The sequence below is a fragment of the Anopheles funestus genome, chromosome 2RL, assembly GCF_943734845.2.
Source record: "Anopheles funestus chromosome 2RL, idAnoFuneDA-416_04, whole genome shotgun sequence".
Lineage (NCBI taxonomy): Eukaryota > Metazoa > Arthropoda > Insecta > Diptera > Culicidae > Anopheles > Anopheles funestus.
This window is the reverse complement of record NC_064598.1, coordinates 49,108,891-49,130,061: the sequence shown is the minus strand read 5'-3', so window position 1 is coordinate 49,130,061 and position 21,171 is coordinate 49,108,891. Positions and strand designations below refer to the sequence as shown.

General features: G+C 40.9%; 2 protein-coding genes across 4 annotated transcripts in view; both read right to left on the bottom strand.

Annotated features, from left to right (window-relative positions):
- Positions 1 to 389: 389 nt before the first annotated feature.
- LOC125761247 (dynein light chain 1, cytoplasmic) lies at positions 390 to 20,102 on the bottom strand. 3 transcript variants are annotated; one of them, XM_049422194.1, is made up of 3 exons: positions 19,929 to 20,102; positions 15,604 to 15,772; positions 390 to 2,191 (listed from the first exon to the last, which is right to left on the bottom strand). In XM_049422194.1, the coding sequence occupies exons 1-3, from the start codon at positions 19,982 to 19,984 to the stop codon at positions 2,030 to 2,032; spliced, it is 387 nt and encodes a 128-aa protein (XP_049278151.1). In that variant the 5' UTR covers positions 19,985 to 20,102; the 3' UTR covers positions 390 to 2,029. The 3 variants fall into 3 exon arrangements, with proteins under 3 accessions (XP_049278151.1, XP_049278152.1, XP_049278153.1); XM_049422195.1 differs by lacking the exon at positions 19,929 to 20,102 and adding an exon at positions 18,740 to 18,962; XM_049422196.1 differs by lacking the exon at positions 19,929 to 20,102 and adding an exon at positions 16,097 to 16,311.
- The window catches only part of LOC125761236 (N-acetylglucosaminyl-phosphatidylinositol de-N-acetylase), an 86,761-nt gene continuing 79,935 nt past the window's right edge, over positions 14,346 to 21,171 (bottom strand). Inside the window, exon 5 of the transcript XR_007418088.1 lies at positions 14,346 to 14,355. The gene's annotated coding sequence lies outside the window, so the exon portion shown is untranslated. The remainder of the gene's footprint in view (positions 14,356 to 21,171) is intronic.

Here is a 21,171-nt window from a genome sequence, read left to right as displayed (position 1 = left end):
TGCACACACACGCACGCAAACATCATGCACACATACACACACATCACAATGGTTTATCCGGATGTCGAAGGATGATGAACTCATAGTAAAATGACAATAATGTTGGCGGATGGAGGGGAGAGAAGGGAGGGCGGGGTTGGGGAGGATCCGTGATTAATCACTAGAATATCTATTCTTTAACGAAAGCAGCTGATGCTACTCTTCCGACTGACAAAGATGCATAAGCATAGCTAGCAGTATTATGCTGCATTTCTTGTGCCAACTGCTTTCCTTTATTCTCCTGCCGGAACGTGCGTGATTTCATTGACTAAACTACACACTGCTCATCACACCTGCACATAAAGCTCCTTCCCGAGAACATCCGTTTTTTCTGTGCTGACAGAAACACGACTTTCAGTGCGTGTGTGTATGAGAGAGAGAGAGTTAGATTTGTTCGCTACTACCAACACAATAGGCTCTCTTCAGTTCTATGCAGTTAGTTTTGTATTTCGAGTGTAATTCTTTATTTATACTCCTTCTTTCGTTTGATATACTATAGTGGAAAAACAAAACTACTACTAATAACCATTGTTAAAGAAAAAGGAAATGATAACTGAAACATCATACATTCATTGAGGGAGTCAAAAGCAATCCAGCGCCGTCTATACTTAACGTTGAAAAAAAGACCTAGGAACACCTCTCAACTATCTACGTCGCTCCTGAGGCAACACGCGACGCAGTGCGGAACATTACGTATCCTGCCGTAGAAACATAACATGTTTCGTTCACGCCCTAGACCATCTTTCATGGAGAAAAAATCTCCTTCCGTTAAGTGCATATCCAAACTAAACAAAACGTTAACTCAAAACAAACTCGCCATTCCAAATATTCTATCGATCGAACGATATAGAATTATTGCGAAATCTTGCGAGTCAACCAATGCTTCTTACACTACATCACCTGGGAAAGCGAATTGAATAGGACACCATTCAAGTAACGAGCCTGCCTATTGATTTCTTCTTTTCGTTTCGGTTGAGAGATTCCGCAATCGCTTCTCTTTCACAACTAAAAAATCGTGTGTTTCTGAGTTCCTGCAAGTTAATGAATGTTCCTATGATCGGTTCCTAGTAAAAAAAAGCGCACGCAACCCTTTTCTCTAATGGAAGAGCTATCGTCCAGAATGATGATTAACGAAAGATCGCCCAGTTCTCTCTTCTAATTCTGTCCAACTTATTCTGCTCCTTGTCATACCGACTTCCTGTTTTTACACTTCCATCTTCCGTAGCCTCTGCGATGGATCGTTCAATCATAAAATGGCCACATATAAACTCCCAGGCAATCGAGACTGATTGTATTTCTAGAATTTTGTTTTCTTTTCAGCAAGTTGTTGCGGGGTAGTGGACAAAGGCAGCGATCCTGTACATCTATTCCAATTCACAATCACAATGATATATCCTTACTGAACGCAATGCAATTCTAGTTATACTTGAACATCTGCTTTCCCCGCTCAGCCTCTTCTGGCATTGGGCTTGCGTAAAACTTCAAATAGCTGCCAATTCAAAGGAGAATTTGAGGCAAGAGATTATACTGGGGCGCGACTGGACAGATGGTTTTCTCTTCTTGATCCAAACATATTGTACGACCACTGATTGATCGTACCTTTTTGTCGTTCTCACGATTTCCGGTAAAGTTGGTTGGTTTACTTAATAAATACAGTTCTGCGACGTACGAGATTTAGTACAGTTCTCGTTAAATATATAAAGAATGTCAAATTTTCACTCCCTCCAAATAATGCTCACACACTTCACTATCCAGTTGTCTATTCACCTTTTCGTTTCTATTACTCCCATACGAATCCATACGGTTCCCAGCAACTTACGACGCTATACGTTGAAGGCCGTGTCCGAGTCTGGATGCCGCTGTTATACGCAATCGTTGCCATTTCTAACGCAATCTACCGCTCCGCCTTCCGTGTGGCATCACCTCTCTTTCGCTTCCTCCTCCGTTCGCCCCCTTCCGCATTCTGATGATATTAAGCTAATTTTGTGGTTTAACCGCTCTTAAATAATAGGATGGCAACCTGACCGAGATAGAAGTATATGAAGTGGCGCGTTTCGTGCGTCACGTACGATCCAAAGTTTCGACCCACGATGCAGTGCCAGGTGGGGTTGTATTTTTTGTCGAATTCTTTCTTTATGTAGGCAGCGATATCCTAAAATGGAAAACACGAATAGAATTTCAGGATTAGATGGTAGTTGATGATAATGTAGGTAAAAAAATAACAACGTTAAAACAAACAACTATAAAAGAACAACGTTTATTTCGGCATACGGTGGAGTAAAGCAAACTAAATGTGAAATCGTTTAACTGAGTTGACCAAATGTGAATCTATAAACATTTTTGTTCTATAACAAATGGGAGAATGGTCACAGTTGCTATCGAGGAGCTTGATTCAATGCAGCTTGCTCCAAATTTGGGTCGCAGCTGAAAAATTTCAGCTCCACTTTTTTGCAGCGAGAAAATGCTTGCACCTTTTCTGTACAGGGCATTCGCTACCAGCACCGCATCCCAGGGATGTTTCACAGGAAATGAGTGTTTCCCGCAGCACACTAAAGTGTGCTATCACAAAAGACATCGTAAAAGAAGAGAACGTTCGCTAAATAAACAACAACATGAATGCATCCTCTTTATGCAACGTCATGGCCTCTTGTGTTGTGGAAATGAAAGCAACGAGAGAGTCCCTGAACGTCAAAAGACCAGGAGAGCTAGGATTCTGTTGTTGGATTGCATCGTGTACATGAAAAGTAAACATAATCAAACTCTCTCCATTCGGACTCCTACACCAGAACAGGTAGGTGGTGGCTGCATGCAGAAGATGGTCCACGTTGAATTGCACTGGGGCACGGAAGTTGTGCATGAGTATGACCAGAACACATGAGCTTCTAACGAGTGCACACGTACAGAAACTGACGACAACATCATCTTGCTTGCATCATTCATCACTTGTCTAGCAAATAGCGAAAGAGCGACATAATCAGGCTGGTTCGTCTGTTCGCAAACCTTTGTGCCACGGACAGAAAATAGGGATCAATACAGGTAATGGTCTGTAAGGCGTAGAAGTGAAGCTAGAAGTTTTTCATCAGCCCACTAATTAGGAAGAAAAAAAATCTAATTTTAAGTATTAAAATATAAATTTCGCTTTTCATAAAATCTAAACCGGTGACATAGTGTACTGTACTCCCATGCGTTAACAGGGCAAACGGATGTAGAGCCAAATAAAAAAACAGTAACATTTAGTGTAGATGGGTCGTTGCTAATTCATTACAATTAAATTATTTTTCTATATTCAGCGAATAAATGTAAATATCCTATATGAAAATAGCACACTATCCTGATAGGACCGAACCTGGCGTTGTACACAGTAGCTGTATGCAAGAGCCCAAATCGTAATTGAACTTTTCATACTTGATTTCCATTTTCGCAATTCGTCGGATTCTTATCTATCGTGAATACTTCATGTACCGATGGCCTTGACTGACATCGCGTCACCGAGCATATAAGTATTCAACTCAACCCTGTACAAGATAGGCTTCGCGCGTCCTTCCAAAAGGACGATAGCATGCTAAGCTACCATTAGTAACTATGCGATAGACCGAGGCGAGATGCGGATTTTCCAAAAGCCCCATTTTCGATACGGAGGCACGGTTCCATTCCTTCCTATAGGGAAGGTAAACGCTAGAAAATTGGAACACTTTTTCCGGCACTACACAACCACTAAACAGTAAACAGAACACAATAAAAAGGTAAACTTTGTATCGATCTTACCGTCGTTGGAGTGACGCGCCACGATGGCATTCAAGTAGGACAAGCAGCAACACATCGGCCAAACCAATAAAACTCTCTTCTTCTAACTTACCATTTCGAATCGAATGAGCACACTGCTTACCTGGGTGTCTATTAGATCCGAAATGTAACTTTTTTGAGGTCAGTAACAGTGTGGCATAGATAAATTCAACCTTTACCACTAAATTTTTAGAGGTTGAAGTAAACTGAAAGATTCTAACGACGCAGCAATAAAAGCGGCGAGAAAAGGTAGGTCTATTCGTTCTGCTGTTTTCCATCTCGAACTTGAGCTTATTTCACCCATTCAAAAGGGTACCTTTGAACATCATTCATATCGAGGCCATCAGCAAATAGCCTAACCCAGTACAAATAAAGTAATTTTATTATTAATCGATCCAGCTAAGACCGGGTAGAAATCAGGCAAGTATTAAGTCTGAGGATTTGCTTTTTACAGCAAACAAAATTGGTAAGATTAGAAACTTTTGCTTGTGACATTTACAACCATCCCTTCGTCCATCCATGTATCTATAGAATACATTCCTTACGTCCTGCACTAATAGACGAGTAAATCGCCCACGAGATCGCCCAGGACTATCGATAGCAATAATGGACACCAAAACCAACGAAGAAAAACTCTAACAACTGAACCAAGTCTCTACATCCATCAAACCATTCAACAACCAGTGACTGATATTTTTCACATTCCCAACCCCATACACTCTTCCGCGCTCCCTCTCGTCCCAAATACAACGATTTTTTGATTCGCCCCCGCTACTATTGTTGATAGTTTCTCCGGAGCAAAATTTATTTGTTTACCGCACACAAACAGCAACAACACGCCGCACTGGAAACATGGAGGAAAAGGCAAAAATTTAGTAACCATCGTGGGAGGAGAATCTGCAGGATATGCGTCCGGCTCCATTTATAATGCGCTTTACCCTCAAACCCATGGTGGGTAACCATACCATGGTTAAAACTTTATCGATCCACACGTTTTGCTCGCATTCCGCGGTCGCAGAGCCATGCTAGAGTGAGGGAGAGTTTGGTGCTGCAAAGGGGTAGTACAAAACAAACTACTTCTTTCGCTTAGTAACAAAACGAGTAAATACCTGAGAAAATATAGTCTTTCCACTTTGCATAGTTGAAATTAAAATGCACGTCGACCAATGCTTTCGTTGTTTTGTAATGTCTAGGCAATAGTATTTTTTACCGTTTCGTTAAAAGTTGAAAAAAAAATAGAATCTGCATTGCTAACGCCAACGAGTGTTGATGATTCATCTGAACCGAAAAAAAATAGAACGATTTTCCTACTTGACCATTGGTGCTGCTTACTCATACAGTAACACAAGAACAACGGTATTAAATCATTCAACGATGGTCAATTTACTCTCTAAACGTTTTTCAAATGCCATTTTCTTCTCCGCTGTTGAACACACCGAGAACGAAAAGCACATTGCCCCGCGGAGTATCGCTTTATACAACGTGATAAATTCCTACTCTTCACGGGAAAACAATTTAGATGAAGGAAGAGAGAATAGCATCCTGGTTTTTTTTTGTGTCGAGTCACTTGCTGATACAGCTTTTCCATCCAGATGAGCGCTCGCGCATCCTCTACCATCCGCCCACCTTTTGGATCCGTACACGCGGTAAGTCGATCCTTCAATCATCGTCGTCAGTCGTCATCATCATCATCAACATCATCAGCAGCACGAATATCTCCTTAGCAGAAGCATCTTTTCCATCATCTTGAGAGTGGCAATCGAGGTTCTGATGACGCTTGCTTGCGGCTTATCATCTCCAACCTGGCGCCCCCATACCGTTACTGCTAATCTTGACATTAAATGGATTTATTATTTCACTTTTCCATTGAGCTTCACGTGCGCGCGAAGTGAACCAGTAGCCACAATACAGATAACGACAACGGCCGACCGTTGCATGAGGATGGTGCTACGAAGTTAAAAGCAAATAAAAGTTAATTCCAAAATTGAATCATACGCCAAAACGGTGCGTAGGAAGAACGGCGAAACGCAGAACCATTGAAACTTATTTTGCAAGCGACAGCATGCCAGTTTTTCCTGAAAGAAAGTATATCCATTTGGTGAGCAAATGAGAAAAAACGCAACCAACCGAGCGAACACAATTATCGTTGTGCTACATTTAAACGGAAAAGGTCTCACAACAGGACGAACGGATGCTTGTTGAATGTATCTATTGTTCCCTCCCTTCTCTAGACGAAGCATGCAAATATCTCTCACTTTGAATTTTCCATCTGTAACAGGTTGTGGCTTGATGCGTTTCGCCTTTTTGGGCAAGGTAGCCAAAGAGAGCCCTAGCCATCATCGCATACACCTAGCACTTTTCTCTTGTACTCTCGACTAGACTCACACATTTCTCTAATAATGCCAATAAAACCGTAAGCTCACAGGCACAGCATCATGCGGGCGATGAAAAACGAATAGAAGAAGAAAGTGGACCATGGAGCAAATTTCGGTCAATATTATACGGAAAACTTCACCTCGTATGCGCGTTACTGTGCATTTTCCACCATTCAAGAATCTTTCTTTTGAATGAAACATTAAGGAAAATACCACCAATAACAGCATCAACATCTACCGCCATTCTTCTCTCATATCATACTTCGTTTGCTCTACATTTTCTCTCTGTTTCTCTCTTTCTATCTGTCACACACACACACAGTTGACGTCGTGGAAATGCGTTCCTCATTGAAATATATAATGTGCGATCGTCGTTTCCTTCCCATGGGCGGAAAAGGGTAAATTGATGCAAACGAAGAATGTGGTACGGTGATACGCGCAGCAGGGACTCGAGAATGTACTAAATTTAGCAACGGCACGAAGAAAAAGTGGAAAATTCCAGCATATTGCTTGGACCGTCACCGGACAAGCGGTTCGCTGATGATCACCAGCGTGTGTTTGTGACAGAACCAATGCCGCGTGTAAGCCGACAGCCGGAATCTGACTAAAAGGCAAAAATTGAGTTTAAAAGCAACGCTTTTATAACCCCACACACCGCTTTCGCTTTCAGTATTGCTGATGGAAACCTCCGCTTTTGTCTGTTCGGTGTTTGGTCAATTTTTGGAGTTATTTATGTACGGCCACGTTACACGGTTTGCTATCGTTAACATCGGCACCACCACAACAACGCAGGGAAAATTTTCTAAACTCTGCACCAGCAAATACATCACCTTTAACATTTGCTCGATGATTTCCTATTTTGCCTCTCCAGGAGTAGATCCTGTCCGAAATTCGGAATCGATTCATCGATCAGCGAACGTCCCATTGATAGCTATCCGCAAGCTTTTCCACCTCGAACCACACTTCATATTTGTTGCGGAAAGTTTTTGAACACCCATTTGTATCGTGCCCACCAACGCGGGACTGTTGGTAGAATTGGGCGGTGGAAAGCGAAGCATAATTCCATTAGGAGACAATAAATCAATCAATTTATGAAACGCTTTTCTCCAATTGCGGACGCTGGAAGGATTTATAAACAAAGCAAATCTGGTGCTTTTCCCGATGACGAATTTAGCTGTGATGAACTCCCAGAGTTTTCCCTGATTCCCGCGCATTGGTCACGTGCCGCCACTCTCGGGAGTGCGGAAATACAAGATTGCCGGAAATTTTCACATCCGCAATGGGAAAAAGTAATCTCAAGAGGTTTTCTTTCACTACACGGCCACAAAACATCACACAAAAGCGGATGCCGTAGGATCTTCTACCAGTTTCGTACAACGCAAACCCTTGTCTATCTCTTATTCGCCCTTCATCTTTAATTCGTCTTCATACAACTGAATAAAACATATTTTTCAACAAGCTTGCAAAGAAGAATTTTTGTTTTTTATTTGTTCAAATGTAAAATCAGAAACACAGTTATAAGGTTTACGAATGATCAAACAATACGAAAATATTTATTCAGCTTGAAAATTAAAATAAACCTGGCTGCGCCACTTCCATATCCGCCATAATCAAATAAGGCCATTAAAAGAAGATTTCGCCCTAAAGCAGTTTCTTCACTAATTGTAATGTGATAATTCAACAAGCCGTACCTTTTTCATAAATGTTATTCTTTACCAATTTTGGAGATTCATTGCAAAATAAACACACTTCGCACGCATTTACAACATGGTAGTGTGTTGTTTCATCTTTCATCCTTGGATTGCGTAAAAAAAGATAATTTTCATCCTAGAAACATAAAATCCACATTACAATTATAGCCTTATCGAGTACGTGAACCACCCTGCACAAGTAAGGAATCATAAATCAACAAGTTTTATCATTGTTTATAAGGTTTCTCAGCCACCTCGCATTTCAACAAACCTCTCTCTCTCTGTCGTCTCTTCCCTTGACACACAAACTTTTACGAGCAGCAACTGTGCCACCTTTTCATCTGTTGCTTCAGCTGATGAGACGAACAATTCAGAGGGCTTTACAATTAGCACCACATTACCGTATCTAGCCACTGTTTTAGTTAAATATTCTTCTGTTTACATACGCAGAAATTGGAAAAAGCATACGAAATAGCAACTGCCCACCACATTGTCTTTCCTTTCTTGCGACAACCTAAGACACGGCAAGGCTATTCATTAACATTGTAGCATAGTTTAGAATTTCATAGAGAAAATAAAGTTGAAACGCGTACATGTTGCCATTACCCATTCCCGTGTACAATAATTCGTAGGTGGAAGAGAAAAACTCTTTGTAGGTCACAAAAAGCAACGCTTCACACTACTTTTACGCGTTGTTTGGCTCCTCTTACACACACGCATTCTCGATATATTTGTCCATCGGTTGCTCATAGGAAACCACTCTCACATCAAAGAGTTCTAGCAATAGAGTGTAATGTGAAAATCTGGGACAGCACTCATGTTATGCCCCGGATATTTTCACAGCATGATGGATGCAAAAGGTCGAATTTCCGGTGACACGATTCCACACCTCTCGCAATGTGTGATCCCTGCCTTTGGAAACACCGATGGAAAACGAGAGCGACATCTTCCAAACATCAAACGATTATCAACGGGTGGTACTGTACTGAAACCGATATGTAGAGCAAAGTTCATTTCACCAGAACAGCAAAAATTTTATTACACTTTTCAATTGAATTTCAATGAAAAAAAAACAAACACACCAAATGGAAACGGAAAAAATACACAATTTGGACAGTCTGGCGTAAAGGAAAAATAATCCTTAATAGCAGATTGTAACCTTCCAATGAAACAGGCCAAAGTTATCCATATACTGAACTAATTGCAAGGGACAATTTAAGTATCAGATAATCAACCATTAGGTCCTTATTTATTTGTAAAAGCCCTCCATTAGTGGTCCTAATCCAATCAAGAAGATTCGTTAATACAACAAAAGAATCTAATTCCTCTCCGCAGCTTTAGTGTATACATTTCCTGCCGCGCAAGATAAACCCCCTTAATAGGGAAGTTACATATAAAAATTGAACATACAATAGTTTTTGCATCAGCATATGTCATCCATTTGTAAGGCTGTAATTTAAATTTGTATAGATATGCCTGGCATTGAAATTTCTGTTTTTGTAATGGTGGCATACTAATGCAAACCAGGTGGCCTGTAATACAAATGGTACATTCGGAACGAAATCAAACGCTTCACAAAACATACAAAAAATAAGATCGTCATAGTGTGCCGTTGCTGCTGCACTGATCGTGAATTTTTAAAACCTTACCACCAATACATCACACAAATGACATCGCAGGGCGCCACAAAAGGGCACACACAGAAATAGCACCGGCGCCAACTTTATCGAACCGGTCCTGCCGGTGAGAAGGGGGTCCTCAAATATCCGATTTCTGTACAGTTAATTTGACCGCTAGCGACCACAAACCGTCGATAAATCGATTCGCGATATAAGTAAGGCAAGGTCGATAAATGATGTTGCACGGTACACAGGTTAACTGAGGCAAGCCAACAGTTCTATGACGGTAGTCGGATTGGTATTTGGAAAGAAATAATACAACGCGTACACGAATGAATCAAAGCATCATCATTAGCAGTTATTTAGAGCTCACAAAACGTGCTTTTTTGCAAACGGTTTTTGTAATTAAACGCCATCACAACCATATTAGTGTTACAACCATTACAGAAGTGAATGATAAGTATGCAACAACCATTACACTTTTCGTCGATACTGGACTACTTAACCTAACACAAAGCTTTCGGGCACAGTAGCGAGTCGCACAATCCCCCGATTAGGGAGCGTCAAACTAACTCCCAGCAAACTGGGGCAAATTTAATTTCTCCAATAAACACTCAGCGACTGGAACTTTTCAAAGCGGAGAAAATCTAAGCACGGGAAGCGCATAAACGAAAGACACGCGATGAAAACCTATCCCAAACAAGCTGAGAACGAATGAAAGCTGATTGAAATGGAATTTTAGCAAATGGGGTGCCACTGAGCTAGATATGATAGTATCGAGGAACTTTATCACCCTGTAAATGTGGCACATGTTTCACCCCAGAAAACGAAATGATATCACCAAATGGAGCAGTCTTCAAATGCGCACCACTGCGCACCAAAACCGAAGCCCCAATCAAAAACCATATTCGATTGCAGTTTAACGAAGGAAATAAACGGGAACATGCTATTTCCCATTTCGGCAAACTTGAAGGAAATCACATTCAGGAAGTTTCGTATCAAGCCTGTTTGTAGGCCCGTAAATTTTCACCCACGCCATTTTTCTAACGATATTGTTGCTTAAAAAAAGATGTAGAAAAGGCATTTTGTTGCCCTACGCACTTTTTGATTTATAGTATAATAGCGCGACATGACACATGGATGTGGCTTCATCATTTGATTGCTTGTATTATAAAAAAATGAACAAAAACGGTATCTTTAATTGAAAAAATTCCTTTTTAACAAAAAAAAAAGTCAACCGAAGCAAGGTATTGCTTCATAGATCTACAACTGTTCTCTCGCACTACTTGCAAGAATTAAATAAATTCAACCCATAGTACAAACATTCGACAAATAAAACATTTTCCTTAATAATACTGCTATAATGAAAGCTCTTGACAATTATGAGTTTACATTTGCATGCATCCATCCTTAGAAAACACTCCAACACGAACCGTCCTCTGGCAATTATTCCACATGAACGCGTGCATCGTACACATCTCGGAGCATCATAACAACACCCTAAGATCCCATTACTGTGGGGAACAAAATCAAGAAAAATTACTCTACATTTCAGTTTTCGCTTGGTTATAAATGATGTAAAGGTTGCTGCGTGGGTAGAACTCACTGAAGGTACGAATACAATCCACACAAAACATCATTAGCGAACCTGCCCCAGTTTTGTTCCCTACTCAGACGATAAGATGGTTGTGGAAAACTCGAATCTTAACACCCTAAAGAACGTTACCAAAACACGACACAAACAACAACCAAACATATCCCTTCTTCGTAGCTCTACCTAATGCTATGCACCGGTTGTCACAACGTGGAAAGCTCGTGCTCAGTAACTTTTCCCAACCAAAAGATGATTGGGCCAGTCCTCAAATGATGAGCTTCGGTTGACAACCGCTCGGACCTGGTTTGTTGGAAAAGAAAGACGGAAAAAACAACACAAAACGAAGCGATTGATCGCAGGAAGATGAAACATACGAGGGAATAAAATCCTTTTGTCCTACAAAACCAACCGTAACCAACAGTTTGGTTTTTATTCATTGTGGATTTTGAGCATGTGTCGTCGTCTTCAAGCTCCATTACGCATGGTCGCTTGGCCGGTTATCAACGACCTACTGATCCGATCCCATCGCGTCCGGAGCAACATCAAAATAATGGATACGGATTTTCGGTGGGCTGTATTCTTGGCATTTTGTGAGTGAAGGGGGGGCTTTCAATCTTGAAAACGGTCAAGGAAATGATTTAAGAAAAGTTTAAGCTCTCTCCTGTTAGATTGATGGTCAACGTGGCAAGCATATTCTTTTGATTTTGATAGTTTGTACCAACTAATGGGACGCTACAATTAATTCCTAACACCAATTTTAGTCATGAAATGTCTTAAACCATATCTGTAAATTTTATTTGAATCATATGCTAACTGAAAGAAGCTCGATGGCATAAACCAAAGTTGCCATAAAATCAAATTCTACATATCCTACATATCCAAGAAAAATCAAATGGTATATTTCAACAAATAAAATAGTAATAAACCGTTTCGTATCGTGCACCTAAACATAACCAAACTACCAAAGGATAGTGTGCTTGGAGAAAGCAATAAAAAAGCACAGATGTCATAAAAAGCAGTTTGATCTGAATATGAATTACGAAGCTTAATGCGGAAAAGCATACATCTCGCTTTTCACCTACACGCGCACGCACGCTCCTCAAACATCGGAAAGGGCAAGAAAATGAATAAGTAATGCCACTTGTGGTGAAACAAAGCTGTAACACATACAACCGCAGTAGATCACCGCCCAACACTCGCTACCAACCAATATCGTCACACACCGGGAGTCATCCATCCCTTGCCAAGTGGTTGTTATGCCAATTTTTATGAAGCAACATCAGAAGGGCAAACTGGCACATTACTCGCTTTACTTTTTTCGCTTTGAATTATTGCCACAGCGTCTCACTTCCGCTGATGACTGAGGCGATGAGAGAGGAGGTAAGCCGCCCTGTGTGAGGATACCATCACAAGAAAGAAAAGTATAAGCGCGGAAATCAAAAGGACATTCGCTTGAGCACTATCCAAACCACCCTTCTCTAACCGCAAAACATCACAGCGCACAAAACAGTGGGAGGCAAGGTAGGAAATGCGATTAATTCGTTCTTCTGCCTTTGCACTTGACATAAATCAAGTGCTGGTACTAGAGAGGTTGAGAGACGAGACGATACGTGATGGACGAGAAGAGCACTAAAATGAAGAGAAAAAAAATAAAAAATGAATCAAAAGCAGAAATTTGCCTGTATAAAAACAGCCTCCAAATGGTTTCCAATTACTGCTTTCAGATTCGAATTCCAGCGAAATTCGAGGCATCCTTTCAATGCTGATCTTGAAACGCGAATTTTCTATAATGAACGTACCAGTTAAAGATACTCCCGTTGCAGAAGTTCTTCGCTCATATGTAGTGAATGCCTCCGGACATGGTACATCCGGTCATTTGTGACCGAGAGCTGAACCAAAAGTGCTACTTACACTACACCACACGATGACTCTTCTCACGCGCACAAATCGATACCGCACCAGAGTATCATTCAGCCGTGTTAGAACTTTTTTGTGCTTTTTGGTTTGTTTTTTTTTATTTCACTTTCGTCGGGATATGCTTCATTGCGCTCCCGCAATGTATTCCGCGTGCGTGTGAACACGCCAGATGAAGTACTGCACTTCCGGAAGGAAAAGTTTTCCCTGGCACCAAAAGGATGAAGTCGTTTTTCTAGAGCTTTTAAAACCGTACAGCTCTTCACACACAATGAACATGCAGTGGACCCCGATTTCTGTATCCTCTGCTCAACAATACGTATATCCACAGCATGCATATGGGATTCGCGTGTTTGAAAACAGACATTTTCGAATTGCAGAACTCCTAAAACTTCCACCATCAACCCACCGCGGCAACTGCGAAATTGCTTCCATTTCCCAACCTCATGGAACGTACGGAAAAAGGTTTTTCTACTCGTGGATAAAATTTTAACGCCTTTCCCAGCATAAGAAACTTGTGATATCGATTGCATACAGTTTAGTGTGTGAGAGAGAAATCTAGCGACCATGTTCCAACTAGCATCGTTTGGTGTTTTCTCTTAATAACGAGAAAATAACAATGAAAGACTAAGTTTGCATAAACTATACCAAGCGCTATTTTACAGCACAGCACGAGCACGTAACCAAACACAATTTTCACCATGCTGTTTTTCTTCAGTTACAACTGAACTCGAATTCCGAAAGGAGACACGGAGAAGGAAACATAAACTCAAAAAGAACCATAGAAAACGCGAGAAGATCTGGGACGGAAATGGGCTTCGTTAATGGAGCTGCGGATTTCGTTTAGATTTTAAGAATGGCGAAAGATTGGCACAGTATGTTATATCACAATCAACTTAGTTCTTTAGAATGACTGTTTGCATTTTCACTTTCACTTAACAAATAGTATACGTTTTATAGTGGTAGAATTAGTAATTTAATTTAAGAAATTAAATAATATTCTATGTTTAAAAGCAATAGTATTCAATTGTTGACAAGCAATTTGTTCTAATATTTCTTCTCAATGAAACTAAATAAGGGAAAAAACTCAATTATGTTATGTTGAAGCTGTGCTTGTAATTGACTTTGCATCCATAAATCACCGAGCTTGTAGTCGACCTCTGGGACATACACACCACAATTAACCAGCTTATGTCACAAAACATACACAAAACGAATATTTCAAAATGTGTACTGTTAACCCTAACCTTCATCAACGCTACATTTGTTGTACATATCACGAATGAACACGGTACCGGTTGTTCCCGAAACAGGAACTCGCGAACCTACACCTCCCTCATCTGCCGTTTCCATCTGGCGCAGTTTCATAACACGTAGCATGAAAAGACGCATAGGTACACTAATAGCTGAGGCGTCTATTAATCCGTCTTTTCGGTGTTCTACTCTAACCGCGTGTATGACAAAAAAACGGAGGAGAGCGGGGAACTAAAACCTGCAGTTGAAACAAAACTTTGACCGGGAGCTAAAAATAAATTGAATTTATTACAAGCGCATCTGCCTGCACGACAATCCGGTAAGGAAGGAGAGTGTGAATGGTGCAGTCGAGTAGTACGCACACGTATAAATTTCATAACCTTGCAAGCGAACCCGCTTTATGCTAGAAGGATTCATCTTCGATGGACATAAACCTCGCCGCTACCGTTGGAAATCACGAAAAACATCTGGTATTGAATAAATCCAACCCATACACTTGCAATCGTACACACCCTGTCTACTTTTACCGCACAATCACACACATTAGGTGACTGGCAGCAACATGCAGACGGTGTCGACGCTAAAGTGACATCATCATCGTTTCGTCACCCTTCTCGGGGGGGCCAACATTCGTTACATTAAAAGTATGGCGCTGCACCAAGCATAATAGGGTCATGGCCGAAACAAAGCAGAAGGCAAAGAAAATGCACAGCAGTGGAGATAGCCCTTGCAATCAGCATCAACACTTTTCAGTTAATCATCTTACCTCCTTGTTAAGCTATGCTATGGAGAAGAAGAAAAATCTTCCACTTCTCCAAGTACAGAAAATATACAGAAGATTACTAGGGACCAATTCTTTAAGTACATCATCAAGAAGGGAACGACAGTTACGCTCAGGGGCCCATAACGACCGCACCAGGTTTGTGTGTGTGCCATTAATTTACCCATCAACATCATGGTGTGGGGGTGGTACGTACAAGCATCGACAGTACACCGTGAAAGTGAAAATTAAACTAATAGCATCTGCGCACGTGCTTCTTTTCTGGCGTGTGTGAAAACGAGTCAATCATGTGCGTGGGATACAACACCTCAGAAACACAAACCGCTAGACAGTCGCGGTCGGTGTATTTGCACGTGCAAACCAAATTTTTACATCGAGCATAAGAGCAATACTCTAGTAGTTTCTCCTGTCCCATCATTTTTTTTTTTTTGTATTTTAAAGAAATATTTCACTTTAAAACAAGATCTTACACATTAAAGTTCTTAGTCAGCCAACTATTAAATCCTTAACGGGACGCTTTACAAAAAAAAAACTATGCAAAAGCGACACTTACCTTCTCTATGTTGTATTTTTCCAGTGCCTGTGTTGCACAGTCGACTGCGTCCTGCTGCATCTCTTCGCCCATGTCGGCATTCTTGATGACGGCTTTGCGGTCACTCATTTTTCTAGCACTATTTGTTCTGGGGTGTCTAGATGGCGATGATGGCGTTGAAGACGAAGACCTGGCGCGAGTGGTCGTGGGCGGGAAAAAGAAAGTCGATTAGCCAGCGGAAAACAAAAAAGAAATTTGCGGGCAAGATGGCACCAGAAAACCCATTATGAATGAAGAAAAAGTCGACAATTATTAAAGCTAGCCGCGGCTTTTCGCTTTTGGGTTAAAGGTACGAAAAGTACATCGATCGGAAACTCCTGCGGCAAAAAGAAAAACCTTTCACTCTCCCACGGTGAGCGTGGCCCCGAATGCGTATGCGAACTGTTATTCTTGAAATGTACCATTCACCATCAAACCTTCGGATCGGAGGGAAATGCTCAATTGCGCTACTTACGATCAAAATGGTATAACAAGACCGCCCTAGCAAAAATGCTTTATTACTTGGTAAATGGTTTCGACGTAAATTTTAGTTGAAACACGTTTTGCACAGATAACTAACTTCGCTGACCTGTAGGAATGATTTGACTCAATAGACTACCGTCCAACATGCACAAACTATTTTCAGAGCCTACTTTATAAAGATAAATATCGATTTTATGGAGTGAAATGTCACGAATGCGAACATCGGACGGAAACCATTCGCACGGATATTAGTATTAAAGATAGATTGTTTTATTAGGTATCTCAGCAAAAATCAACAAATATCCTTCGTTCGAAATGCTTTTACATTATCTCAATTTACCTTTTTCTAATCTTATTTAAAACCCTTTACTCTTTAGCATGCTCAAATACAATAATTAGAACGTTCTAAGCACAAATTGATTATAGCACAATTCTGATCTAAAATCTACCCTTTAAATGCTAATAATAAGTTATTAAGTATGCGATAGACTTATCATTTGACAGGTATCATTTGAAACACCAAAACCCTCGAAGAAATGTAAGAAACATGGCATCTGCTATTAGCAACTGTATTGGTAGCAATTTCAAAAGCCACCTAGCAAAGATGTAAATGCTTTGAGAACGATCCGATAAGGACATGAAAGTGAAACTAATGCTAATGGTGCCCGGGACAGCTCGTGCAGCATGCGATGCTTCGAACACCCTGCAAGGTGCTTTCGAGCGCATTTAGTACAGCACCATCGACAGTATCGTCCTTAAATGGAACATAAATTTTGATCCGAATCGTCCTCCAATAACGAAAAGAAGTAGAGCCCGGTTCATATAGTTCACCCACACGCGTTCCTGCTGGCTGGCGATGTTGCACTCGCAATAACCAGGACACAAGCTTTGCTGCTGACCTTGAATCATTAGCGAGCCAACAACAATACCATCAAACCAGAGCACATGGTTTTAATGCGCCCCAACCCGCGTGCGTCTGCGTGTGTGTGTGTTTGTATTGTGCAGTATGTTGGTGCGCCTGGACACACCGCCCAAAAGGCTCCAAAGATTGCTTTCTCTCTCTCTCGCTGCGCCTTTGGTGTGGGGCACTCTCCATTCGAGCCTTATAGTTGAACGCTGCTGCCATGCTTTAATCCTTCGAGTTTATGTATTCCCGCATGGGAAATAGTGCTTGAAAGAGAGTAATGAAAAGCTTGCAAAAGAATATTCTTCCTTCTAGGATTCTAGCCTCGCGTGAAACTCTCCAAAACGTGGGTTGTTACAGGATATTTAAATTGTCGTATTCCATGGAATCTCGAGGAACACACAGGCACAACATTTGTCCATGCTACGTGTGTAGGTATATCTCACAAACAGAACACGGTTCGCAGGCCAAACTCCACCTTGTTTTCGTGGAAAGCACACCAGCAACGGTATCCAATATCGAATCTCAACCTGAATCGAGGCCAAGAGCGAGAGAAAGGAAAAGCACTAGTTGATGAAAATGAAAAGCGGCATAGAAAACGGTGTTTCATGTCGCCGCGTTTGAAAACCATAATCAGCACACATGCAATGGAGATGTTTGGGCCCGAGGAAGCATAAAGTGTGTGTGTGTGTGTGTTGAGTGAACGTCACAAGCCTGCATTGTTTGTAGAAAAATCTTTATGGAAAGAAAGTTCCCGAGCTGAACAAACTCAGAACAAGCGGAAGGCTTGAGACAAACAACAAAAAAACACACGCAACATTTACTCGAGTATCAAACTCGCCCAACAAAACCTACACGTAAAAAATGAAGAAAAAAAAACCCCTAACCACGAGTAGCTTGTGTCAAACAAACGCGCGCGCTTCCAACGACTCTGCTGGGACTGCTGTTATACATGGACTTGATTTACTAAGTTCTAGTACATTCGCTGGGAAATATCCGCTTCCGTTTTCTGCCTACTATGAACAACGACAGTTTCCTTCGGGAATGCTTCCTACTGACAGATGTTTGGGCAGCTGCTCAACGTTATCCATTCGACCAACGCATAGACTCCAAAACCTAATATCCGTTCCGCACGCCTTTCCTGAGGCTTCCGGTCATAACGGCACAACTCGGTTGAGGTGAAGATGAAGAGTTCGCAACGGAAATTCCATCATCATCGCCTTCGCACACACACACACCTGCATCCTCCTATCGCATATCCATTTTTGGCGAGATCAAGGCACAAGACTACGTGATGAAGAATCTTTGGGGTTAGGGTAAAATGCAAGCATTGTACAATGGGCAATATGATTTTTCGTTAAAACACTTCGACGCCTGGCAGATTTAGAAAGCATGGAAAATCGTGTCCCTTCCTATGAGACTGTGAATACATTTTCTACCGAAAACAAATGTTTCGATAGGCTGAAGGCCATGTTGAAGTTGAACAGTACTGATTTTAAAGAACACTTTCTACCGTTCATTTCGACACTAATCTATCGCGTACGCAATGAAACAAGCATCTTCATAGGCCTGTTTTTTTTGCAAATTATTCCTGGTAGAGCCTTCCGAGTAAAACTTGCACCCCTAGCACATAACATGCACACACGCGCGCATACACAACTCCTCATTTTTCACCACACCGACGCAACGCGCTGTGATTCCCGGCAAAACTTATTCTACGACAATTCGCACCTTTTTCACGCGAGATATTCCCACGAAGCACGGTTCAAATTTGGCGATTAGCAAGGAAAGGTTTGTAACTAAATGCCTAGCACACCGATAAAATAAGCTGAGCCGTAGTTCACTCTTTCGCACTTGCTCTTTTCTCTCTGTGTGTTAGCACAAGACGACGATGCAGACGAAAAACCGACGTGCGTTGTTCCGGCGAATTCGAGATAGTGTGAATTTTCCAGGCAGTTTCTAGCAGGCGGTTTCTAGCAAACCGTATCGTCAACAATATACCCATGCCAGGCTGGACCCGCACCGCATGACAGCTAGGCATTTGACATTGCAATGGTGAAATATTTCGCATCGAAACGTATAGAGTGACGTGAATTTTTTCATTTCAAATTCCGATACATTCTCGGATTGCAGCCTAATTGTTTGATGGTTTTCAACTGGCGGTAAAGAATCATTCATCGATTCAGATAAAATTTTCTGTAACGGGTTTTTCAATCTATCCTTTTATAAACCTATCAATGGATGGTGGTTCAAATTTAATCTCTAATTAGCTAGGCTAATAAGAGAATAAGTACCTACTCATTTAAATCAAAATCACTCTTATCCGAATAAACTTTTCAGAAAAGAAAGTCCAAATTGCGCAACGTTTTTAGCTCATGCATAAACATAATGCTTTCTAAAGCAAAATGTATTCAACAAGTACATTTTGTTAAACCGCAATCGACAAAACTCTCTTCTTCTCCCTTGGCTTAAGGACCTCTAAGATCATGCCGGCCGTTCCTGGTTTACTAGACTTTTTAGGTTTTTTACCACATAGCCAAATAGTAAGTCTTTAGAACAAGGGGATGATCCGGATGGGATTTGATCCCCAGTCCTGCCGTGTGGAACTGGTGCCGTTTATCACATACACCAACGAGTCACCCCCCGGTAAACTCCTATCTTTTATGCCAATTCGTATGACTATTTTGCAGCAATGTTTCAACTAATAATACCTAGTTGCTTAATTCAAACTACATCATTTCTTTGCGAGTTGTGCGATACAATCTTTATTCTATTCTACAAAGCGAATGGAAAACGCACATGGTGCGTACGTAGATTGGTAGATATGGCGAACGCTATCTTCGTAGATTAAACATCAAAACTATAAATCTATCTACAGTACATTTACATATGATCATCAAGCACAAAACATTTCATTTACCAACGGATCTTGATTTTGATGTGCTCCGAAAAAGTTGCCTTTACGGATTTGCTCATGAAGTCATAGCTTTAGCAAAGTGGAAGAGAAGTGGATTGATTGTCTTTGCTACAAATCGACAAATGAACCTGTGATTCGGTATCTGTTCAGCATGCTTTGTTACACCATTTGCAAAAGTGTGACAAAAAACCTAGAAAAAAAGAAAGAAATGTATCGTTAAAGGGTTAGTAAGATTTTGTGTCCAAATGCAAGCACAGTTTTCCCTCATTAAGTATGTATAGGTGGCACTAAAATTGTAAAAAATGATAAATCAGCCGCAGTAAAAGGAGATGATCGATCGAAAATATATGGGCCCGGGGAAATACAATGTAACGCTGCAATACGAATGCATAGTCGAAATATGTAGGCGAACTGAATGAAACGAAACGAAGAGCAAGAGAAATGTGCAATAAAAATAATTCGCTACCTATTCAACCACATTTCAGACACACATCTGCACCGGATATTGCGAAAACACCGACAAGGACAACAATCCGATTGGACAATGCGATTCTAGTCGGAATAAAGAACACACACACGCACTAGACCGTGAGAATATGAGCATAATACTGTTTTTGTGCTTTCTCCCGTGCTAGACATTCGTTGTCGAAGATGCATGAAATATTTTGATTTAGAAGGCACAATATAAGTACAGATCAAGGGGCAGTGTAAAACACGAAACGATGTTTTTTCCTACCATAAATTGAATACCCAAATTAACAAGCATCGAAACTTTGTTTTCACTAATATAATATACACAAATTTTGCAAAACTATAGACAAAAGAATAGAACAAAACACTGTGGCCAAAACAAGGCTAGAACATACACCAGGTTACTTTTTGAAATGAAAAAAAATATATACCTATATATCCTGTGAGTAGACGTACAGAGATCTTTCTCTATCGATTATCTCTTTTCTACAATTACCCGAAACACCACGGATTTACCTTCCAAGCTATTCCGTTGTTGCAGTACTAATAAATCAAACGAATATTGTCCGAATAACACGGATAATTCTCACACTTTTTTTAGAAAACTTTCTTTTTACGCAAACCACCAGGCGCGTAGTTGGTGACTGTCTGTCCTTGCGTTTCGTCTGAAGACTAGTTCCACGCTTTCTTGACCTTATCAGCAGCACATGTATACAAACGCATGCACACAGGCACAGGCGTACCAGATATCCTTTTCTCTCAATGTTCACTTTTC